Source organism: Thamnophis sirtalis, unplaced genomic scaffold (assembly GCF_051295495.1).
Source record: "Thamnophis sirtalis isolate CommonGarterSnake01/CBP01778 unplaced genomic scaffold, rThaSir2_p1.2 scaffold_14, whole genome shotgun sequence".
NCBI classification, from domain to species: Eukaryota; Metazoa; Chordata; class Lepidosauria; order Squamata; family Natricidae; genus Thamnophis; species Thamnophis sirtalis.
Window position 1 is genome coordinate 33,859,597 of NW_028261394.1, and position 26,270 is coordinate 33,885,866.

The following is a 26,270-nucleotide window of genomic DNA, read 5'->3' on the forward strand; positions in this document are numbered from 1 at the left end:
TCTTTTTTGGAAAAAGTAAATATTGCAATGAATGTGTTCATTAATCATTGAATGCTTACCATAAGAAGCTATAAGGGGAAATGGGATTTGTGAGGGGGGGGGGGAATATAAATTCCAAGATGAGTATATAGATGTGGAGTGAAACCTTCAAGAGGAACACTTTATACTGCAACATATTTTGTTAGTTATCTACAGGAGAGATTTTAATCTGAACACAATGCCATCATATGGAACTCTCCACCCCATGAAATTATGACTGCTTGTTAAATAACAAAACAATCTTCTTTTGAAGCAAGCATGAAAACATTGAAGTGCCATACTGGAACACTATTTCACCCTTCTGCACACCCCCTTCATGCTGTTATGGTTAGCTTTAATAAACAGCTGTCAATGATCCTGTTTATAGTCCATTTTTCAGTTTATTTATGTTCTTACGAATGTGGGAGGGAAGTGACATTTTAAAATAAATTGTAACATCACCGTTATTACTCGTATCACACAGTCATTTGCTCACTTACATTGATACTGTATAGTACTGCATTCTCATTTTAATATATCGAGCAGAATGTTTTGAGATCAATAATTCAACTTTATTTAGTGGCCTTCAAGGATATCAGAGAAATGAACATTGAGGAAAACCTCCTTCCCACATTTATTCTATGAGTCCTAATGTTTAATGGTTGATCTGCAAAGTAGAGATCAGATGATTAGACACGCAAGGAATTTGTCTCCAATGCAAATGATCTTGGTTTGACATGTTTTGCCTTTGTGTACGCTTGTGAATTGAACATAGAAAAGGTAAGATAGAAAGAGTATTAATACTTTTGAACTTTGGTGTTGAAGATGAATCCTGAGATTAACATGGACACTGAAGAAAACAAACCAGTGAATCACTAAACAAGTCAACCCAGAGTTCTCACTCAAGGCACAGATGACCAGTCTCAAGTTATCCTACTTCGGATACATTATGTGAAGTCCCAGCTCTCTGGAGAAGGCTGCAATGCTGGGAAAAGTAGAAGGAAAGAGAATAAGAGGATGACCAGCGGCAAGTTGGATGGACTCAGTTACAGTAGCGATGGGTGCACTGTTGGAAGACGAGAAAGACGAGGTTAGGGATAAATCATCACGAAGAAAAACTATCTATGTGGTTGATAAAAGTTGAAAATGACTGGATGACACATAATCAAAACAATCAAACCGACTGTGTGTGTGTCTGTGTGTGTAAGTTGAGGCATTGTGTTAAATCATGCTATGGTTTCATTGTTTTGGCATTGCATCAACCTAGCAATTCTGCACATGGTGAATTTGAAACATGTACAGGTCTTCATAAAATCTAATTCATTTTTGCATCTTTTATTATTACAGTTGGTCACAGAGTCAGTCAGTTGTTTAGACTGGGTTTGCCATTTGTCCACCTATCGAGCCCTTCTCAAGGACCAGGAATAAGCAGTTGTTGCTGTTGTTTAACAATCTTAAAGGCATTGTCACAAGATGTAAGGTATTCCAAGTAAAGCTGCCTTTTGCAATTGACTGATGGTGATTTGGTCAATGCCGAAGGTATTCAATTTCCCTCTTTGGTTTCTTTCGTGGCAGTCATTCTACTTCTACTTGCAGGGCAGGAAATTCATATATTGACTAATATCCACATAATATACTCATTATTTAAAAAGGCTTTAAAAGAAATTAACAACTTTCTGCAAGATGCAGGTAACACCAAAAGAAACCGTGATCACAAAGAAGATATTTATAAAAAAATATATTTCCATAAAGTAGGAAACAATACAAGTATTTTGCTTTGTTTTTTCCCCCTTTTCTTTTTCTGAATACAATACATTGAGAATTCTTTTTTTAAAAAAAGAAAGCTTCCAAACAGAAATAGGGAAAAAAAAGTAAAATGATTTTTATATACCATTTAATTTTATTATACAGACGCTACTTCTAAATGATAAGTTTCCATTACAAATTGAGGATGCTGACAGCTTCCATAGGTGGTTTTCTCTGAACAAGATTTTCATACAGAACTATGAATATTTTAAGGAAATAAAGAAATAAAAGCTAAGAACATTAGCAGAAAATATATTTATATATGTATATATATATACACACTGGATCCTTTTTCTAGCACAGCAGAAAAACCTTATGGTATTTTGTGTGGAATTTTTAAAATTTAGAGTCATTTTTTTGTTTGTTTGTTTCAATATTCACATGAACTGGTTTACTTCCAGCTGTTTGTGCTTCTATTCAACATAGTTAGTAGGTTTATGATATAAATATAAAAACATCCAAAGTTAATTTCCTCTAGGGACATTTTTTTTTCACTCACTAGCATTCATTTTTTTTACTCCTCTAAAGCTAACAATCCTTCTGTTTTCTTTTTGAAAAAAAACATGTTTCAAATAACATTCACTATATATAGAAGAAGTCACTCTAAAACTTTTATCAGTGGATGGAATACAATACTTTAGATGGTTCTTTTTCCCCCTTATACACTTCCAAAACCCAACCTTAATAAATAAAAGCAGTAATGGACATCAATAAAATATTTATTTCAAGGATTAAACAAATAAATGCATTCTTTAGCAATAAAACCAGCTTCAGTTTCATATATGTGAGTCCAAACTCCTTCACTGATTCCTCTCCTTTTTTTTTAATCCTTTACGAAAGTCAAAAAAGGATCAATCCTTCTAGAAAACAATCCATATTGTCAGATTTCCTCCCCACAACTGTGGATTTTGAATCCTGTCCCTGGAATGGATTAAGAACATGTGAATATTTTAAGGCTTGACACAATATTGAAAGATGTTATTGTTCGGTCTGTGGTGGTGTTTTTTTGTTTGTTTGTTTGTTTTTTTGCAGCCAACAATTATCCTATGTACAACTTTGAGTCACTGCACAGTTGAGGTCAAGAGGGGTTTTTTATTATTATCAATCCTGTCTTTAAGGGGGGGGAAATCAGCATTGGAAAGACGACAGATATTGCTTTAAATTTTTATGTTTTTTGTTTCTTTTTCCCCTGTGAAATCTTGGTGGGTAGTGGGGAGATAAACCCTTTGTTCTTAATGGACTCTCAGAAGATAATCTTCTTTACCCTCCCAAAAAAAGTCCTACAGAAGTCCATTAGGAAGTGAAAGACCTTCTCCATTGCATTACTGGTTCCCGTTGCCAAAGACGATCAACGCTCTAAACCTCATCTTCAGAGTGGTCATGTGAATATAGAATATCCAAAGACTTCTAGACACTCTACATACTTAACGCCACACTCCACGAGACTCAGACCTCCTAACATATATTATTATTATTATTTTGATTTATGTACTTTTCTTTTTTTGGTTCAACATTACAATGTAGTTGATTTTAAAAGATGACTGGTGCTAAAGTTGCCCCCTAAACAAAAAGCCACATTAGTCATAATGAACTGTGGTGGCCCTAGAATATTACATGAGAGTTTTAAGTCAAGACTTGGGGGGAAAAAAAGGTGAGCATTTGTAATCCACTGTCAAGTTTCTTTGTCACTTTCCCCCACTGAATATAATTCCCCAAGTCTTTTAAAGCGGGGTCCCCATTCGCTGAGGTAGTCAAAATTTTGATCTGAGTCTGAAGTTGATGACTCTAAAGAGCTTAAGGAACCAGCCACCGATCCTCTTCCCTCATAACCATATATCTGGATTGAGTCATAAGGAGGAGCTGTGGGGTCATTATCAGCCTCGTGGAGTCTAACGTTGATAAATTCATCAACGTCAACTCCATTAGGGACTGGCGCCAGGCCCTGCCTGGGCATAAATTGAAGATCAGGTTTAATATCCTTACGGGGTAAAAATCCATTTATTCCGTCTGGATTCTGCAGTGTCGCGATGTCGAACGCTTCGGTGTCCTCTTCGCCGCCTCCTTCGTCGTCGTACCGGATGATGTTTTCTCGCACGTCTTCATCGTCTTTGATGATCAGAGGCTCATTCTTATGTCTCCTTAACGTTACAAAAAGCACCACAATGACTGCAAAGGAAATAGCACAAAAATGGTGAGCCCTAATTCAACAGCTCCTAATACAAAACCTGGAGTCAAAATGAACGGAAGTGAGAAGTAATGAAAACATCCCAAGCACAGACCCTCCATTGGAATCCATGTAGCAAAAATGAGCTTTTTCCACTCTAAATCCTTCTTATTCTTCCCTCCTAACAGTTGCCTTCCTCTGGATCATCCTACATCCTGGAAAGGTGGACAATATTTCAGGGTTGCTATTTAATGTCTCTTCATAGAATTTAAGTTCATATTTACATACTTAACTTATAAGAGGCTGTTAGGTTAAGAACTGTGGTGGTGTAGTGGTTAGAGTGCAGTACTGCAGGCTACTTCTGCTGACTGCCGGCTGCCTGCAATTTGGCAGTTCGAATCGCAGTAGGTTCAAGGTTGACTCAGCCTTCCATCCTTCTGAGGTGGGTAAAATGTGGACCCAGACTGCTGAGGGCAATTAGGCTGCCTGTGTAAACTGCTTAGAGAGGGCTGTAAAAGCACTGTGAAGTGGTATATAAGTCTAAGTGCTATTGCTATAACCACTATTATGGGACACACAGCTACTTTTTGTCATGATTCTATCCCACTGTATCAAGTGTGGTCTTTGGCCATCAAGAAGTTCTGATTTAATTATTGTTAGTTATAATTATTAATTATTTAATTTATTAGTTATAATTATTAATTATTTAATTTATTAGTTATAATTATTTTTGTGCCACTTGGAGCTTTTGAGACTTGATGCTTAAAATACCTGGAGAACACTAACACTTTTTATCTGTGTTCTCTTAGCACATATTTATTTCTGTCAGGGTTTCATTCCAAGTTTAATTATTTGAAGCCAAATGAGGATATTTCCTTCTCTCCTAGAAAAAAAGTGAGAATTTTAGGATACAAAATGATTTTCTTTAAAATATAGACACACATTTGAGCGGTGTTCAAGTATTTTACTTTCTTTCAAAATGGTTGGAGATTTATGCTTGGCTGAAATTTCTCAAAAAATTATTCCCTTTCACAAAGACAATACATGGGAACTTTTTCATCACTCTCTTGTTTTAAGTTGATTGGTATCAGAAAAGGGATGCTGCTTTTGTGGGGTGGGCTTGTTATTGTTATACATTTTTATATAAATCTGAAAAAAAAAGTTGTACAGACCAACCAATCTCAAACAAAGAAGCAAAAAAGCACAACAATAAAACTCTTCAAAGAGTGTCTATCTGTGGTCTTTTCTTCAGCCCGACCATTAAATATGAAAAGTCAGGGAGAGAAGAAAGAGTATTCATATATCCTTGGTTATCTTAAAATAAATAAATACAATAATATAACAACTCTCTACTTGTGAGAATTTTACCAAAATTCTCCTGTCCTTTGGAAAACAAAACAAACTTCTTTCCTAAAATAAATGAGAACATCTAAATTAAAATACAGGGTATTAATTACACAAGGGCCATGTGAGACCTAGAAGCCATCTTTTACTTTTGGGACTCCAAGCCTGCCACATTTTCTACTGTGGGAAAATGGGAGGGGACATTATACAGAGTATGGGTGATATATAGTCAAAATAACATTCTTTCTCAGAGAGTCAAGGCCACCTTGCCCTGCAGCTGCGATGAGGTGACTGAGCAGCATCTCCAGTTTTGGACGGTGCCTGATTGGACCATGTGGTGGACATGTGGGTACTGGGCAGAGATTTGAACTTTCTTTTGGGTGCGGAAATCCTGAAAACTTTCAGATTCAGGTTTTCCCAGATGTGTCAATATGACATTTTTAATAACATGGAACTTTGAGGAAACTCAAGTCTTGGAGTCTTCTTTCATTGGGGGTGTTACTTGGAAACCTGTCAGGCAGTTTGCAAAGAAAATTGAAGTGAAGACCACTGCAAATGTTGGCAAAAGAAAGTTTGGGTGTTTCTGCTTTATTTTAAACTTTTTCAATATATTTCATTCATATTTTTAGCCAAATTTATTTCTGAGCTTCTATTGGTCCCTACAAGTCCTGCTTTAAAAAGTCTACTTGAAGTCTGAGACCCAGGGAACCTATAGATTACTAAGGTGTGTGTTTTTAGGGGAAAAAAATCATATACAGGCGAAAGAATGAAAAAGATCCGTATTCACCTATCTGCTAAATCAGTTTCCCCAATTTGGATTCTGTCCAGATGTATGAACTTCAGTTCTCAAATTTCTTAGCAATGGTTTCCTGCTGACTGGGGAATTCTAGTATTTTAACTCTATGGCATCATTATTTCAGTTCTATTTTTAAGCTTTGCACCTACAGATTCAGCTTTAAAAAAACAAAAAACTTTCATTTATACTGAAGATGTTTTGAAAGTAGACAGAGATTAGTATTTAAGCCCAAGAGTTTGCCTGATAAATATATTTTAATGGAATGTTGACTCATTTTCAAGAATGTTTCCCTTGCTTTTTATGTCACTATTTTATGCTTTTATGCTTGTCTCTCACATTGGGTTAAATTTGTATTAATGCTGTTAGGCATCTGGGTTGCCATTGACAGAAAAGTGGACATAATTGGAAGAAATTAAACGAATGAATGACTTGAATTGGCATATAAAAAACAGCAGGGGTAGGGGCTGAGTCAATCTATACTCAGATTCCTTCCCCAGAAGTTCTTCCTGAGAAGTGCATTTGTTTATTCATGAGATTTATATCTCTCTGATCCAGATAATCAAGGCAGCATACATTTCCTTCTGTTGGCATTTTTTTCCTCTCCTATCATCATTAGCCTTTGGTATGGTAGGGATCTGAATATGATTTAGAAGAAATGCTTTGAATCTCACACAAGTCTAACCACAGCACCCCTCTGCTTTCATTAAAAGAGATACAGATTTCCTTCAGGCTTGAGAGGTTGAAAAAAAGATGTGGCTGCTTTAAGAGCCTCATTTCAAGGATTCAATGAATGAGTTGAATGAATTGAAAGACAGTTTCAAAGCTTACACAGAAACGGGCCGGGGGTGGGGGTGGGAGATGGTTTAGGGGACATAAGAGAGTTCTCTATCTTCTGAATCATTTTTGAAGTGAGAACACCCAAAGAAAGACCAGGCCAAGTCACCCTAGCAGAGGTGGTATTCAGCAGGTTCTGATCAGTTCTGGAGAACTGGTAGCAGAAATGTTGAGAGTTCGGAGAACCGGTAAATATCACCTCTGACTGCCCCTGTCTCCATCTATTCTCTGCCTCCTGAGTCCCAGCTGATCAGGAAGAAACAGGGATTTTGCAGTAACCTTCCCCTGGAGTGGGGAGATTTTACCGTATCCTTCTCCTGCCACGCCCACCAAGCAACACCTACCAAGCCATGCAACACCCACCAAGCCACACCTATAGTAGTATTTTTTTTTAATCCCACCACTGGACCCTATGATTTTCTATGACCTAGAATGAATTTCAATGCAGATACCCATCATCCCAGTCTAACATCCTAATCATTGCAACATTTGTGTCTTTCCCAGCAACATATTCATACGTACCTAAAAGCAAAATGATGCAGGCCAGAATTGCTATTAAAGCTCCCATGCTGAGACCAATTGGGAGAACATAAGCTTCCGCATTGCAGGACTGGGCAATGCCATCATTGCTGCAGCCACAGACTTTAATGGTAAGAGTACTAGTGCTACTCATTGGAGGATTCCCACTGTCGCTGATGATGATGGGTAAAAAATAGACTTCTTGTTTCTGCCGGCTGAATCCATTGCGTTTGGTCAAAATGTTGAAGGTGTTATCTGGAAGGGATGAGATGCATAGAGTGGTGAGAAAAAATATAGTTTTCAGTTTGCCTAAAATTATTAACCTTGTGGTACCTTCCTGGTTTTATTTCTGTGCAATATTCTAAATATTTATTATTAACGAAAGGAACAAAATAGTATAGTGTTGTAATATATGCCGCCCATTTAATTTTTTATGTTCATCTACCCAATATATGCTTTTACTTACCTTGCTTGAACTCCCTTCTCCTGTTTTTCTATTGTTATGTTGAGACATTTTCATTTGTAAGTGTTGGTTCCCGCTTTAAAATAGGATAACCAAGTTCTTGGGGTTTTTCTTTACTCTTTGGCTAATGCAATCCTGGACATTACTCTAACTTAAATATATAGCTTCATGGTAGCAATATGAAAATTCATTCTTTTGAAAAAAAACATTCAATTTGAGACATCTTTTAATCAAAAAGAGAAATAATGAAACATCAGTATGAACATCTATAACTTCTTTTAATTCAGTGGTCCCCAAAATTTGAACCTTGGCGTCCCGGTGGAGGGGGGGAGAGGGGAACAGGGCCACATGTTGAGCTGCACACATGTGCATGCATGCCAGCCCACCACTCACATAAGTTGAGTTCTACACATGTTGTGTACCACCCACCGCTTGTGTGGCCCAGTTGTGATCAGACACAACCAATGGTGGGATTCAGCCAGGTCGCACCACTTCGGGATAACTGGTTGTTAACTTTCTGAGCAGTTTGGTGAACTGGTTGTTGGAAGAAAACATTAGGGCAGAGAACCAGTTGTTAAATTATTTGAATCCCACCACTGGCCACAGCCCAATAGTGGGCAACAACCCAGGGATTGGGGACCCCTGTTTTAGCCTATGGATAAGATGTCCCATATAGCACCTGGAGATGAGATAAACATAGAAAAGGCACTGAAAGGATAAAGGCAGAAATTTGACCATTGGAATATCCATTGTATCCCAATAAAGGATAATATTTGTTGCTCAGAGCTGAAATGAGGGTTTCTTGCTGCTCTCTAAGCTTGGTTGGTTTCTTACAGAAAACATTACCCAAACTAAGTAACATCATCAGTGATAATCTAGGTGGCAGTGGTGAAATCTATTTTTTTTTTGGCCACCAGTTATGTAGGCGTGGCTTGGTCGTGGTGGGTCATGTGACTGGGTGGGCATGGCCAACTTTTTTTTCACTTTTCAAAGCATTTTTTTCCTGCCAGTTTGGGAGAATAGGCAGGAAAATCCTGCTTTAAAAAGTGGGGAAAAAAAGAGGTTCCAACAATCGTGGCTCTTACAGCTGATCCGTGTGATTGACGGAAGCTTTTTTCCCTCGCTTTTTAAAGCATTTTTTTCCTGCTTATTTGCCTGAACCAGCAGGAAAAAAATGCTTTAAAAAGTGAGGGAAAAAAGTTTCCAATGATCGTGCAACTCACAGCTGAGCCTCGCGAACCTCAGAAGCTTTTATGTTTTTTACTACCAGTTCGCAGAACCAAGAACAATTGTCCCTACCGGTTTGGCTGAACCGGGCTGAACTGGGAGGATTTCACCACTGCTAGATGGGTAATGATTTTTTTTTTTTTAAACAACCCACTAAACTCAGAGAGCACCAAGGACCCCTCACCTTCATTTGGATCAATGGGACAAGCAGTGGCCTCAGTACAAATTGCTATGTTTTCCCAAAGTGATCTTACTTTTATTTTTAACAGCTTTGGGGCTCAGTTTGTCCTTAGCAAAGCAGTGGTCATTTACCTTGTGTATTTGCTAGATATAACCAGCCCTTTCTTTCATTTAACATGTAAAATATATGCTCAGGTGAAGTAAATGGTGGCTTTATTTAATAGCAGGTATTATGAGTATATTAAATCAAATAGCTAAGGATCCCTCAAGTAATTATTGAATTCATTTTATTCCTGAATGCATAAGATTTTTCTATTACATTAGGGAACTCTGCATTATTGGCAGGCAACAGCTCGCCCACTATTTCCCACCTATTAGCATCTCTGGGAGAGGCAGAAAACATTTCAAAAATGTAACATTATTTGATGTATTTCACATTAGCTCTTTATTGCTTTCAGTTGCAGAATTATAAATAGCACAATAACAAATGTTGGGATTTTCCTACTCAGAAGTCCGCACGCTTCAATTCCCCGCCCCCATTCAACATAATTTTTCATTTTCTTTTAGAAGTTAATTTGCATGTATTAGCCAGGTAAGCTTGCTTGCTTGCTTGCTTGCTTGCTTGCTTGCTTGCTTGCTTGCTTGCTTATTTATTTATTTATTTATTTATTTATTTATTTATTTATTTATTTATTTATTTATTTATTTTGTCACTCATGTACAAGATAACAGGAATAAGAATAAACATGAATAAGAACACAGGAAATGGGGACAAATAAATGGGGATGGTAGGACAGGGACGTTAGGCACGCTGGTGCACTTATGCACGCTCCTACTGACCTGTTAGGAATGAGGTGAGGTCAACAGAATAGAATAGAATTCTTTATTGGCCAAGTGTGATTGGACACACAAGGAATTTGTCTTTCGTGCATGTATGTATAAAAGTACAAGATACATTCATCAAGAATCATAAGGTACAACACTTAGGGTACAAATAAGCAATCAGGAAACAATCAACATCAATATAAATCATAAGGATACAAGCAACAAATTTACAGTCCATAAGTGGGAGGAGATGAGTAATAGGAATGATGAGAAGATTAATAGTAATAGTAGTGCAGCCTTAGTTAATAGTTTGACAGTGTTGAGGGAATTATTTGTTTAGCAGAGTGATGGCATTCAGGGAAAAAAAACTGTTCTTATGTCTAATTGTCGTGGTGTGCAGTGCTCTATAGCATCGTTTTGAGGGTAGGAGTTGAAACAATTTATGTCCAGAATGCGACATGGGGCAAAATTCACACAAATGGCTCACTTAGCAAGAGAAACATTGAGACTTCTATGGAATCTTCTATCTGATGGTGATTTTTTTCAGGTTCAATCCATCAATTTTTTATTATAACCATACCTCATGCTAACCTTGAATTCCATGAGATCTCAAGACAAGCTGAACTATTAATTAAACACATAAAGGGTTGATATAACATTCTAAAATATGGTGAGTTGAGTTGTAGTTCAGAGTACCATATAAAAATGGTCTGTGGATGGGTTTTTAAACCTTCTCTATCATATATTTTGTGCAATATTCCCATGTTAATAAGCTTATTAATAGAAGAGAATATTTATGATTGAATTTAGGATTGAACTGCAGAGTCTTTGGTATTCTCAGAGTTTGGTTGTTTTCTTGCAAACACTTTATTACCCAACTGGGTAATATCTTCAGCAACTAGTGAGTGCTGCTTCAGACCAAGCTCAGACAGCACCAAATCAGTAAACAAATTTATTGAACCAGAAATGTTTTAATTTGGTTATTTAAAATATGGATTTAGAAACAACTTTAAATTTCATGTATAAATGGAAAATAAAGAATGGGAGAATTGGCAAAAATATTGAAAGCAGTGTAGACTGACAGATTGATCCATAAAAACAACAGTTTCCAATATTCAGTTCTTATGGACTAGTTCTGAATCTATCTTCAATGGTGATAGGAAATCCTTAGCATGACTAAAGGTAAAGGTTCCCCTCGTACATATGTGCTAGACATTGCAGACTCAAGGGGGTGGTGCTCATCTCCATTTCAAAGATGAAGAGCCAGCACTGTCCAAAGACGTCTCTGTGGTCATGTGGCCGGCATGACTAAACACCGAGGGCGCACAAAACTCTGTTATCTTCCCACTAAATTACATTTTTACATGCTTTCGAACTGCTAGGTTGGCAGAAGCTGGGACAAGTAATGGTAGCTCACTCCATTACGCAGCTCAGGGATTTGAACCACTGGACTGTTGACCTTTCTGAACGACAAACTCAGCGTCTTAGCCACTGAGCCACTGCATCCCTTTAGCACGATTACGGCATGATTATTTTCATCAAGGATAGTTTCATTTATTAAACTGGACCAGTGCAGGTAGGTAAAAATTCAGGAGAGTTTAATGGTCAAAATTAATAAATGTTTTCATAAATTAGATTTAAAACATCAGCAAGAAGAAAGAACAAATGCCGGAAAAAGCAAAACTGACAGATTCATCTATCCTTCGCTTGATACTTTGCCTTGAGGTTAACCAAGGGATTTAGGCACTTTTATTGAGTTTCTCCAACTTGAAACTTACAGGCCACCTATTTTCCTGACTAGTAATAAAAATCACTTTATCTGACTGACTTTCCCTTCTTGGCAAACACTTTAAAAATAGCACTTGAAAGCTGAGAAAACAGCAGGTGGCTTTTTGAGTTGTAGACACCAAGGCTACTGCATGAATTAGCTGGGAAACAGGTGTTCAAGAGGATAGTGGGTGTCTTGCTCTCCACTCATCTTCCCAATTAACCTCCTCAGCCGTCATTATCTTTCTTTTCATGTATTTTATTTACCTGTGCTTTCCTTAACAAAGTAAAGCACTTTCAATGTGGAAATAAGTCAGTGGTTAATACTGGCTCTATGTATTGCTATGTTCTTCAACATTTACTTATACCAAACTCAGCATAATAGAAGAACCAATATACTGGGGTAAGAGAAATAATTGTATCCTTACTCCTTCCCTCCATCTCTTTCTCGGCTGTTCTGAAAATTTATATGTATGTATGTATGTATGTATGTATGTATGTATGTATGTATGTATGTATGTATGTATATAAATTTTATATATATATATATTCCCAGGCCAAGAGCTACATCTGCCTTTGAGGGATATAGCAAGAGCCACAATTAGAAAAAAAAATAGATAGGGTTGGACAAAAATGAAATTGGATTTTATCCAAGTTGAATCAAAGAATAAGGTACAATTGATTTCCCATGTACCTAATAATTTCTTCTCCAAGTACATTAAAACTTATAATTTTGACAGAGAATTTGAAGGCCTTCGTAGCTTGAGATTGTATAGATAATACAACACTTCATTTCAGGGTTATTTAAAGTTATGGGACATGGTGGCTCATTGGCTAAGATGCTGAGCTTGTCAGTCAGAACGGTCAGCAGTTCAGCGGTTCGAATCCCTAGCACCGTGTAATGGAGTGAACTCCCATTACATGTCCCAGCTTCTGTCAACCTAGCACCATAATTCAAAAGCCTCAATTCTTTAGCGCTTACTTCCTTGTGGTCCAAATTTCATAGCCCTACATTGCAAGTGGGAAAACCATATCCTTGACTTATACACACTTTTGTTGGCAGGGTGATGTCTCTGCTTTTTAGTATGCTGTCTAGATTTGCCATAGCTTTCCTCTCCATTTGTAGGCTACATTTGTAGGCTACATTTGTAGGCTGATTTAAAAGATTAGGAGGAGGACAAATAGCCTACATGTTAAATGTCTCTAAGCCAGGCTTTTCTGAGAGCACCTGATGTTCCTTTACTTCATGAAACTTTCTTAATAAGTAGACATCTGTAAGTTCCCCTGCGGTGCAACTTTCCAACTAGCCGTCTACTTTTTTTCTTTTTTTTTCCTTTCCATTTTTTAAAATAACTGTTTAGAAATATCAAATCATTAACAGCATTAAAGACCGTGTTATAAGTTATCTGTGCTGGATATGTTGCCTTTGAAGGGAAAGAAAAGAATTTTTAATTGGGAACTTTTACAGCTGGAGACTTGAGAAGATCTGGCAAAGTACATTTCTTTATGTTTAGATAAAAGTTAGTCAGCCTGAATTGAAAATTGTGGTGTTCGGAGTCCTTCTGTGCACTTGGTTAGGAATTGCAATAGGCTGTTACTAACAGGAACATTAAACGGGATGGGAAGCAGGAGATTTTTGGAATTCCATAGTTTTAGCCAGCAGATCTTAGATCTTCTGATTAGTTTTGGGCACTTTTAACAATGCTGTACAGTTTCCCATTTTTATCATTCCATAGATTTTTTTTTTGGCCACTATCATTGAGCCTTAGTGGAGCAGTGGTTAGAGTGCAGTACTGCAGGCTACTTCTGTTGATTGCTGGCTGCCAGCAATTTGTCAGTTCGAATCTCATCAGGCTCAAGGTTGACTTAGCCTTCCATCCTTCTGAGGTGGGTAAAATGATGACCCAAATTGTTGGGGGCAATAAACTGACTCTGTAAACTGCTTAGAGAGGACTATAAAGCACTGTAAATTGGTATGTAAGTCCCAGTGCTATTAAAGCAAAAGGATCCTGAGAGTTACAGCCTAACATTTTCTGTAGGTTTTTCATAGGTTATATTCCATCTTCTTAGATCACTTCCAGTTTTTCCTAACAAAATTTGGAATCAATGGCAAGGCTCCAGCCTATAATATTCAGATTTAGTCACAAAGGTAATGTAAGGCTTCTAGATCAAGATAAAATCAATGGAATGGGCTGAGACATTTCCTAAATAATATGTAACCAAGAGAATTGGTCAGGTAATGGAGGTAGCCCAATAGTCAACCAAACCAGAAGGTATGAGAAAACACTAAGGCAACATACAAACCAGTTCCAAATCCAAGAAATTAATAAGGTCTAGGGTAAAGTTCAAGATATCTTACTATTCTAATAACAGCATATGAATTTTGTTTTCAGAATTGACTTGTTTCCAAATCACAAGCATATAACCTCCAAAGAATGTCATGACTCAAAAGTAATTTTAGCTCCAGGGGACATTTAAACACCTTTGAGTCTTTTTACTGGAGGTCTATCTTGTCTCACCTTTCTTTTCAAGGAATCTGAAGCAACTAATAACAGAAGTTGGAGGGGGGGAAATCCCTTAGGTTGACCAAATAGCTTAAAAAGAATCACATGTTTTAAAGAGTATAATACAGTATAATACAGCTGGCACAATACATTCTTTATGAGAAAGATTCTTTATAAGAGCTTGACAATAAAGACAGAATCGTCCTATTCAGCCAGAAGGCTGATTAAAATAAATTAGGCTACTTGATGTTATCACTTTTATAAGTTGTTTTAAAGGGTGATGTTGTGGTAACTGAGCTGTACACATGTAGACATTTTCATTAATGTAAAATGACAAATTTTCAGTAAACGTCAAAGATTTACAACAGATGCTCTGGAAAAAAAATCAAATGGATGGCCGCCAACATTTTATATTACAAATCTTACAGAACGACAACACAGATACAAAAAATATTTTACAATTCCAGTTTACTCATTTAGTTTGGCATCTTCTGACATACAGGAAACAAATATTACTACAAAGTATCCTAAATTGAGTTAAAGAATCACCTTGACTTGGTTCATTGGAACCATTTGATCTGAAATGATGATGACATTGGTGATTTCAGAGGAACAACATTTAAGAATCTACAATTTCCACAGAGGCTTGTTTGTTGAGAAGTTGGAATTTGATGTGGACAGGGTTAAGGTTGACTCAGTCTTCCATCCTGCTGAGGTCAGTAAAATTATGACCCACATTGCTGGGGACAATATGGTGACATTGTAAATTGCCCAGAGAGTGCTGTAAAGCATAAGTTTTACAGATGAGCTATTGAGTCTGTCATCTGAACCTCTATAACTGTCTAGTTTTGTTCTGCAACCTGACAAGACAGACAGACTTCAACAGATAATTAGAACCACAGAAAAACCAATTACTACCAACCTGCCTTCCATTGACAACCTGTATACTGCACGAGTCAAAAAGAGGGCCGTGAAAATATTTACAGACCCCTCGTATCCTGGACATAAATTGTTTCAACTCCTATCCTCAAAATGGACGCTATAGAGCACTGCACACCAGAAGAGCTAGGCACAAGAATATTTTTTTTCTGAACGCCATCACTCTGCTAAACAAATAATTCACTCACACTGTCAAACTATTCACTAAGGCTGCATTACTATTACTATTAATCTTCTCATCGTTCCTATCACCTATCTTCTCCCACTTAGGACTGCAGGACTATAACTTTGTTGCTTGTATCCTTATAATTTATATTTATATTGATTGTTTCCTGATTGCTTATTTGTACCCTATGACTATCATTAAGTGTTGTGCCTTATGATTCTTAACAAATATATCTTGTCTTTTTATGTACATTGAGAGCATATGAACCAAAGACAAATTCCTTGTGTGTCCAAACACACTTGGCCAATAAAGAATTCTATTCTATTCTATTCTACTCTACTCTTCTCCACTCTACTAGTCTAAGTGCTATTGCTATTTTGAGGAAGAATATAATGGTTTTGATGTTGCCGTAATTTTATGATTTATGAGCCAAGGTGGCGCAGTGGTTAAATGCAGCACTGCAGGCTACTGCTAGATCAGCAGTTCAGCGGTTCAAATCTCACCGGCTCAGGGTTGACTCAGCCTTCCATCCTTCCGAGGTGGGTAAAATGAGGACCCAGATTGTTGGGGGCAATATGCTGACTCTCTGTAAACCGCTTAGAGAGGGCTGAAAGCCCTATGAAGCGGTATATAAGTCCACTGCTATTGCTATGATTCACTCTGGGTTGAAGTTCATAATTTCAGCAGCTATATAAGTCTAAAATAAGATATAATAAAACCACTTTCTAGAGACAATTAGTCAGTGTCGTAGCCAACGTCTTAGCCACCTTGAATGCCAAATCTCAACATTACTTCCCCAGAATACTATTTTTTTAAAGTATCTTTCTTGTCTTGCAATAATTCAAAGTCTATACAACAACATTCAACAATATTGTAGTTATTTGTAAATGAAACAGCTGGAAACCTACTAAATTACATTAATTATAAGTGGTAGCATAAGGCAAAAATAAGCTTACCCCTTCATATCTTAGATATCAAAACTTATTTAAGAACTCCTGGCTCATCTTTTGGTCTAAATAAATATATAATAGGATAATGGGCTTAGAATCATGTTCAAAGAACAAATAATAACATTCATATAAAAATGAAAATAGGTAGAGAATAACAATGTGCTTTTGGACCATCAAATGACACAGCTATTCTCCATAATGAAATATTACATGGAGATAATCAAATATTTAAAATCTTTGACACTGGATAGCTGATCCTAAACAGATAAAAAAGAATGACATGTTGAATGTTTCTTTACTGCCCTTCCTCTTTAACCATTCCCTTTGGAACAAAATGAACTTTAAGTAATTATCTGTTTAATTTCCAATTCTGTCCTTTCAAAATATCTGAACTTTAGAGTCATGTAGATAATTGCCTCTAAAGCATTCCAAAACGTTTCTCTGACATTTAGTACAAGAGAATATTATCCTATAGGATCAGTTTTAGGCTGTATTCTTAGTATTTTGAGTTTTTTTTTCTTTTGACTTTGATTTTTTTTCAAGAAAATTTCTCAAAAATTAAGAATTCTAATTCTTATCTGTCCCTTCAATATTCTTTATTTCCTTATAAATTTCTCTTTTTATTTTATATTTTATCTTACAGAGAAATTTAATAAAGTATATACTGTATATTTTGAAAAATCCCAACATTGTGTCTCACTTATTTTGGCCATATCGTGCAAGGGAGTTCACTAGAGAAAGTGATTATGTTTGGAAGAGTTAGCGGTAAAAGGTAACCAGGCTGTCAAAGAACGTGAAGGCTGGACACTATCAAAGATGACACCAGCCAAAGCATAGAAAAATTCAAAGTAGTGCAAGATCAGAAAACTTGGAAAGACCTGGCCCATAAAATCATTAAGAATCAGACATCACTGAATGGATAACATCATCATCATTATATACCGGTATTAAGAAAGTCAAGAGCTCTGTTTTCTATAAATCACTAGCTCATAATCCAGTGTTGTGAAGTACTGTGAAGCCATTACCATGGCAACTCCACTGTGCTGTACAGTAGAAGCCATTTTACGGTAGTACAGTATTATCCATTTGAAGGTACAACAGGCTGTATCGTAACAGAACAAACATCCCCAGGGGGTGTTAGGGGTATTTTATCCCCACAGTATTTGTTTCCAGAGTGTACGTTATATGTGTTCCAAGTTTGGTTGAAATTCTCAAGATGTTCCAGAGTTATGCTGGAACAAACACACCCACATGGCTATATACATATATACGTGTGTGTGTGTGTGTGTGTGTGTGTGTGTGTGTGTGTGTGTAGTATATATATTTATTTATATTTATTTTCTGGCAGATAGATAGATAGATAGATAGATAGATAGATAGATAGATAGATAGATAGATAGATAGATAGATAGATAGATGTAGATATAGATATAGATATAGATATAGATATAGAGATAGAGATAGAGATAGAGATAGAGATAGAGATAGAGATAGAGATATAGATATAGATATAGATATAGATATAGATATAGATATAGATATAGATATAGATATAGATATAGATGATATAGATATAGATATAGATATAGATATAGATATAGATATATAGATATATTTATTCTGGCTTGGAAGATACCTTCATGTTCTGAGCACAGCAGGTATACAACTAGGCACTCTCAGGATAATCATGGTCTTCCAAAGCCTTAACCATGCACCTGTCCAAATGATTCTGAAGTCATAATTTTTATTGTAGTAGAAAACAAATCATTAACTTCATGGAAAGCAGTCAGCATTTGCCCTGGTTTTCCATCTAATGATCATAAAAATCAAAGGGTCATATGCTCCTATAAACTCTATTTTAATGGAACTTGACACAGTTTTAGATTTTGAAGCATGTTAACTTTTATCTGCCTAGCCAATGACAAAAGATGGCCATCTTTAATAAAATACATGAAAGGGAGAAAGTTGCCTAGGCCATCCTCTGTCCTTTTCTTACATCAGAACCAAAGTATTCTCTTTCCTTTTATTTATATTTTTCTAAGGAATTCAAGGAAACACTGAAATCTTCAGATTGGAGGATCCAAGAGATAATAACAATTGACAGAGTCCCCTGTATCAAATGGAAGTATGAAGTACGTTTTCCTAGACCAAGACTGAAAAGGATCATCCATTTAAATTTGACACATCACCAGAAATAGTCCATGGTAAATATTGCTCAATTGTTTTTCCTTTGTGATCCAACCCCCCCCCGCCCAATAAAAACAAATGACAGCTGCTTTGATTTCTTTTAACTCATTAAAGGTAAAAGATAAAGGTTCCCCTCAAACATATGTGCTAGTCATTCCTGATTCTAGGGGGCAGTGCTCATCTCCGTTTCAAAGTTGAAGAGCCAGGGCTATCCGAAGATGTCTCCGTGGTCATGTGGCTGGCATGACTAAATGCCAAAGGAGCACAGAATGCTGTTACCTTCCCACCAAAGGTGGTTCCTACTTTTCTAGTTGCATTTTTACCTGCTTTTGAACTGCTAGGTTGGCAGAAGCTGGGACAAGTAATGGGAGCTCACGCCATTATGCGGCGCTAGGAATTCGAACCGCTGCCTTGCCAACCTTTCTGATCAACAAGCTTGAGCCATCACATCCCTTGTAACTCATTAGGAGATACTAAAGCTTTGCAAAATTTTGCTTTGGCGATTTGATTAAAAGTTCATTCAATTGAATCTTCAAATCTCCTGAACTCTGATCAATAATTCAGATAAAATTATCAAACAAAATAAAATTGAAAGCCTTTCAAATAGTTCGATATATAACAACCATTTAAATTAAAATGTGATTAATTACAGGAAATGACCATTAGACTTGTCATTTTTATAAAATTACATAACAGGGTAATGAATACCTGGTGTTTCTGAGGATATATCAAATAAAACATTTATTTGATTCTGTGAGCTTTCTAGAGGCACTTGGCCAACTGATATCCTGGATCTTTACATGAAGTGACAGAAAGAGAGAAGCATTCATATTATGGTATTGGAGACTATATTAAAATTACTTCTATATTAAGAGGAACCCAAAACTGATACGTTTTGTGGATACAATGTAAACAGAAAATGGGCTAGAAATAATTAAGCTTTGTGAATTGAGGCAAATAGAAGGAGAAAACAATGAATAAAATGGATAAATAGTATTAAAGAGATTACTGGAATGTCCTTAGAAAAACCATGGGTTAAAATTAAAGGCCAGTTAAGCCTCAATCCATAGAATCACTAGGAACTGGATTCAACTTGAAGGCATAAGAGTAATTGGATATGAGTCAATCGGATCTTCTCATTTACTTGTACTTGTTCATGCTGTAAGGTGAGAGCTATACTTAATAATTATGGAAAACATAAGGAAAATATCTAGAACCATAGAAATGAATTTTTCCTTCCCTGGAGAAAAGTTATTTCTGAGTTCAATGCCAGAAAAGTGTGCTTGAAAGAGAAGATTATTTCCAAGTAAAGCTTCCTTAGTAAAGCTTGAATTTAGTATTCTTGAGACATTTACATTGATTTAATTTGCCATTCAGCTATTGAATAAGATCCGTTAAAGTCCACCCCACATAATAGCCAGCTTCCTTGGCAATTCTGTCTTCAGGGCTGCAAGCATCCATCTCATCACAAAAGCCACAAGAAAGGGATTAAATCATTCACCAAAGAACTTCACTGTGGAGGGGGATTTTTAACGGCTCAAAGGTGACAAGGCAGGTGACCAATTTAAATGCCTTTAGATCACATGTTCGTCCTCCCAGGTTGTATAATAGCTGTATCAAAAGAATGTTTGCCAGCTTTCCATGACTTCAAATGAAGGCTTATCTGCAATAATATCCATTGATTTATCATCTACTGGACCCCAATGGTTAATAATAAAAAAGAAGAAGTATAGCTGGACAGGTTAAAGAGAAAATAATTCATATTCTCACCAGCAATCCACAGTTGGAGAATATTAAATACAGCAATACTCCAGAGGAAGAACAAATGATTGGCACACAGATATGAATGATATAAAACTGGCACATTTAATAGTTTCTTTTCCTTCTCTATCTCTCTTTGTCATGCAGCGCACCCCTTTTCCAAGCAAAGGTTCATTTTCTAATACATCAGTTAGTAAATTCCTTTTTTTTTAAAAAAAAAAAGGAAAGCAATTGCATATTATGCATAGTCAGAACCTGCTGAACTAGTATTCAGTAGGTTCTGGCCAATTCTGGAGGACCAGTTCTGGTAACGGAAATTTTGAGTAGTTTGGAGAACCGGTAAATACAACCTCTGATTGGCCCTGTCCCTATCTATTCTCTGCCTCCCGAGTCCGAACTGATCAGGAGGGAATGGGGATTTTTCAGTAACCTTGCCCTGGAGTGGGGAGGGAATGGAGATTTTACAATATCCTTCCCCTGCCAGGCCCACCAAGCCACGCCATGTCTACCAAGCCATGCCCATAGAACCAGTAGTAATATTTTTTGAATCCCACCACTGATATTATGTGTATCTTTTTCTGTGAGTAAAAATTTACCTATGTTTTTGCAAGCACCATTCCTGAATCTTTGCCACAATTCCCCCACCCCCTAATATTTATTCTTCTGTGTAATTTTTTTTTTTTTTTAAAAATTCATTGATGACTAAATTTAGGAAATTATGTCATGGAATATCAATGTGGTTGATGATGAAGTTAATATTTTCTTCCCATTGAAGTTTAAGATGAATTTATGCAGTTTACACCACTATTGCTAAAGTACATTCAGAGTGAGGTTTGAGATGTTTCCAAGGCAAAACCCAAATATACCCAAATGTTTTTGTAGCAACAAAAAATGAATGTTGAGAAAACGGAACATAAAACCCTGGAAAGCATGGGAAAGATGCTGGGAATGATTGGGGGCAAAAGAAGAACGGGACGACAGAGAATGAAGTGGCTGGATGGAGTCAGTGAAGCAGTTGGCGTGAGCTTAAATGGACTCCAAAGGATGGAAGAGGATAGGAAGCCTGGAGGAACGGTGTCCATGGAATTGTGATGGATTGGACATGCAACTAACAACAAGTGTTTTTTTAGTACATGGGTCACTTAATCATGGATAAAGGGTTGGATCTTGTGCTGCAACAGTACAATATTGCTTTTGTCATTTTGATTCTGCCCGTTTCCCTGACTGACGTCCTTCTTTACCCAGATGTTTTAAAGCAACGCACGTTACTTTTTAGACTGCCTTTTCCAAAGAACTTAAGTTTGGCACTTTCAGAATTTTGTTCTGACTTGTTTTTGCTTTATGGGTGATTGCTTTATTACTGATTTATTTTTTGCAGGAGGCTTTTTTATATTAAACTGTTCCTTTTTGTATACTATTCAGGGTTTCTTTGAGCAGAACAGAAAAATCAGCCTTCATCATCAATAATCTTTTTCAGATATTACAAGCAGGAAAAGAAATGTTAGCAGCTGTGGTCATGTGGCTGGCATGACTCAATGCCGAAGGCACACAGAACCCTGTTACCTTCCCACCAAAGGTGGTCCCTATTTTTCTACTTGCATTTTTGCATGCTTTTGAACTTCTAGGTTGGCAGAAGCTGGGAGCTCACTCCGCTAGGCAGCTCTGGGGATTCAAACCACTGAACTGCTGACCTTTCTGATTGATAAGCTCAGTGTCTTAGCCACTGAGCCATTGTGTCCCTGCTGTTGCCTCTACTCTCCAATAATTTATTATTTACCTGAAGTGAAAAGATTCTATAATAATTCAGCTACCAGCAATTTAATGATTTAATGAGTAAGTTTGAATGTATGTATTTCAAAATCTATTAAATGGGAGATAATGATTACTTTCAAAAAAATTGCAAACAAGCCTTGGCATTGCTTCCCCAGAATAAAGGTTATTTACTTAATGCAATGTCATCAAGTCATACAAAAATAGCATCATATCTATTTAAAGATAAAGTGTTCCTATGCTGCATTTGGTAACTGAATTTAGAGGGGCAGGAAGTTTCAGAAAAGAAAACTGATTGGAGGGGAGAGTTAAGGATTATTTAGCATGCCTAAGATTTAAAAATGGAAGGCTTTGTTGCTTTCACACAGTTATGAGTTACATTATTGCCATTTTTAATGGCACTTCGAATAATTAAAGAAAGGAGAGGGTCCGATCCATGTTTGATGAAAAAAAGCCCGTAGTAGAGCATGAAATACACATGACTGTCCTATCCTTTTTTTGCCAAGATCTTTGATCTCTCCAGATAATTGGTTCGGTTACTGAGGTGGCCTTATCCTACATTTCTTCTAAAGTTTAAATGAAATCTATGCCCTCTCTAACATACAATTACTAGGTGTAAACCCATTTGTTGAAAACAAGGTCTTTGGTTTTATAGGTAGCATTGATTCAGCATCAATGAAAAATTCTGTTATTTCTTCCACCACTCTTGTTTCCTCCTGCATCAATATACTAAATTCTTTAATTTTTCATTGTGGGTTGTTTCCTGAGTAGATCCTTTATGGAACTGCAATAATGTGTTACTAAAGCATAGTAGGAAGGACTCACTGGAGAAGAGCCGAATGCTGGGAAAGATTGAGAGCAAAAGAAGGGGACAACAGAGAATGAGGTGTATGGATGGAGTTACCGAAGCAGTGGGCATAAACTTAAATGGACTCCAGAGACTGGTAGAGGACAGGAAGGCCTGGAGGAATGTTGTCCATGGGGTTGCGATGGGTTGGACATGACTTTGCAAGTAATAACAACAATAAAGCATAATATCCAAAATTATCGACAAAACATGTGTTCTCAAGTATTCCCAAGAATCTGAATGTACTCTGAAGACCTCAAATGATGGTTAAACTACATTACTACATGGTTCTATCATACTGTCATTCATAATCAACAAAACTATTGATATAACCTTAAAGTCTGTCTCAATCTCCTCCTTTGACATGGCCATTAGTGAGCGCTGAGAAAACCATTGATTGTGAATAGTAGTTAAACTTTTTGAACACATAACTACAGTTCTCTTCCCTACCCCAAGCCTGATGTTGCTATTAACAGAGGTCGAGTTTGAGAATAAATATATCATTAGGGGACAAGCAAGCCACTATACAGGCAAGCCACTAGAACAGGGGTGTCAAACTCAAGGCCCACGGGCCAGATCTGGCCCTCAATGTCCAGTGGATTCATCCTGGTCTACCCAATGGGAAGAGGAAAGATCAGGCCAGCGTGGCTTCAGCCTGGTCTCCCAATGAGAAGATGAAACATGCCATCAATTTAGGGAATGATATCAAACTGGACACCACCCAATTGGCCACGCCCACCCAGTGAAGCACAGCTCTTTTCCCTCCCCCCCAAAGTCCACTACAGCGCTGATGTGGCTCTCAATGAAACGGAGTTTGACACCCGTGCACTAGAATATAAACTGACAGCAAACAGCACTTCTTAATAGCACTGATGATGTTACCTAGTTTGCGTAATGAAATGTCTGCAAAAAAACAAGCAAGCTCAGTAAACACCAAGGATCCCTCATGTCAACCCTGAGCTACAAATATTCTCCTTTATTAGTAGGGGACATTTAAAGGCTTTTCAAATCTTGAATAAATTGTGGTTTCAGAAAGGCTTTTCAGTTTGGTCTGCAATTTTGCCTGGCCATTTCCATTTTAATTTTCTTTGCAAACTATTTTCAAATAGTTCCAGAAAAACGAATCTAAGAAAAAAGAATCTATCCAGAAACTTTATCTTAGCTCCAGTTTCATTTCTTTAAACATATGTAGTATCTATTGAAGGTTGGAAGAGGCAAATAAATCAAAACCGAAACTACAGGAAACTGTTCCTATTCTGAAATTGATGTTTATTATCGTTAAGACAGAATTCCGAAGGAGTGTATTGTAGGACAGCAGCAAAATGTACAACTGGAAATAATTTCACTCCTTGTTAAATGTGAAGTCAATATTACCTTGTCCGTGAAGAAATATGCCATAATGTATACAAATAATCACTGTTATATCAAAAAGAGCAACAAATATACTAAAATATAAAAATCTCCTGAAATATTTTGCTGTGAAATAATCAGTGTGTCTATAATTTGTTGTTTTCCAATGTATCATATATATCTTTATAGCTCTATATTTCCCTATGTCTAACTTTAATTCTCTCTCTACCTCTCCCTCCATCCCTCCCTCCCTCCGTCCGTCTCTCTCTCTCTCTCTCTCTTATATACAAACATATCCATCCATCCATCCATCCATCCATCCATCCATCCATCCATCCATCCATCCATCAGGAACCTACCACTGATGTATACATTTGTCTGTATGTCTATCATCTATCTATCTATCTATCTATCTATCTATCTATCTATCTATCTATCTATCTATCTATCTATCTATCTATCTATCTATCTATCCATCCATCCATCCATCCATCCATCCATCTATCATCATCTCATCAAGATACTTTGAAAACAAACATTGACCATGTCATAAAAATTAAAGGCAAATGCTCATGATAAAACAGAGAAAGACATTAAAAACATTAGCAAAACGAAGCAATGAACATAGTAAAAGGTACAACCTCCAATTTTCCCCCACATTACTGTTAATATTATTATTAAAGATGGGGTATAAATAAAGAAATATATTTACCTTCATTTTCCTTAATTGTAAAATTAGGGTTGTTGACCATTTCAGATGGAAGGTTATAAACAAAATAGTGTCCATTTTTGGGATCATCCTTATCAATTACTCTCATGGTATGAATGACCTAAAACAGAAAAACAAACACATTTACACGTAAATCTGATATGTTCAGCATAATATTGGCTAGAAACTGACAAAATTGTTTGCAGTAAGAGGAATACAAGACAATTTATCTCCTCTAATGTCAGAACTTTCTCTTATTAACATTCAAGGGATGTAACATTGTCCTAGGGATCAGGGGATTTTTTTTCCCCTAAGAAAATGTGTTAAATGTTAATATGGGAGAGTCACAATAATTCTTTCTGGGATAAAAAAAATTTACTCTAAGGTGTTATATTTTCAAACTTTGGAGAATGATGGAGACACAAAATAGTGATACTAATTGGTCTTGATTTCAGTGGTGAGATACATGCAAATGCTTAATTATCCTATGGACTTAAATGGTTCTCAGTTTTACTGTTTGACTTCAAAGTAATTCCTTTTGATACAAATAGAACTTTTTAAAGTGTTTTTAAGACTATACTTAGGATGTGGAATTTGAGCTACAGTATATTACATTGCATATTAGAATATATTTAGTTAAATTCTCTAATGCTCTCTTCCTGCTCAGAGACTAAGCATTTATCAATTTTTGTCCATGCTAAATTAGCACAGAAAAATGAGGAATATACATTTCCCATCAATTACACCACTGTGAATATTTAACCTGCAGATTTTGTGTGTCTACAAAAATACCACAGACTGTTTCACCCTGCCAACACTTTAATCCCATTGCTTATAACACTTATGTGTGGATCAGCAAAAACATAAAGAACAAAGAAGGCTGTGCGTTTTCCAGTATAGTTATGGTAAATTTGTCATGCACACTTTGCAATAATATGCAGTCACATACAGAAAGGGAAAATAAAACAAAACAAACAAAAATAGCTCAACGTGACTTGGATGCAGCAGTAAGTGGAATTTTGTTTGTTAAGCATAACATCACTTGATATGGACTTATTCCAGATATAGAAAAATGAAAACTGTATTCAATAATTTCATTGTTTAACACTTATTTTAGCTGTCGTTAGATTTTTAACTGCATTTT

At 36.5% G+C, this 26,270-nt stretch overlaps 1 protein-coding gene across 5 annotated transcripts in view; it reads right to left on the minus strand.

Annotated features, from left to right (window-relative positions):
* Positions 1–399: 399 nt before the first annotated feature.
* Positions 400–26,270, minus strand: part of CDH8 (cadherin 8) — a 258,031-nt gene continuing 232,160 nt past the window's right edge. For 4 of the 5 annotated variants that reach the window (XM_087729067.1, XM_087729066.1, XM_087729071.1 and 1 more), the window contains 3 exons: positions 25,130–25,247; positions 7,485–7,736; positions 1,896–3,990 (listed from right to left, as the gene is read on the minus strand). In XM_087729067.1, coding sequence (XP_087585193.1) covers positions 3,497–3,990; positions 7,485–7,736; positions 25,130–25,247 — 864 coding nt within the window. In that variant the 3' untranslated portion in view covers positions 1,896–3,496. Of the gene's footprint in view, positions 1,085–1,895; positions 3,991–7,484; positions 7,737–25,129; positions 25,248–26,270 lie in introns of those variants that run through there. The other variant, XM_087729070.1, reaches the window with a different exon arrangement.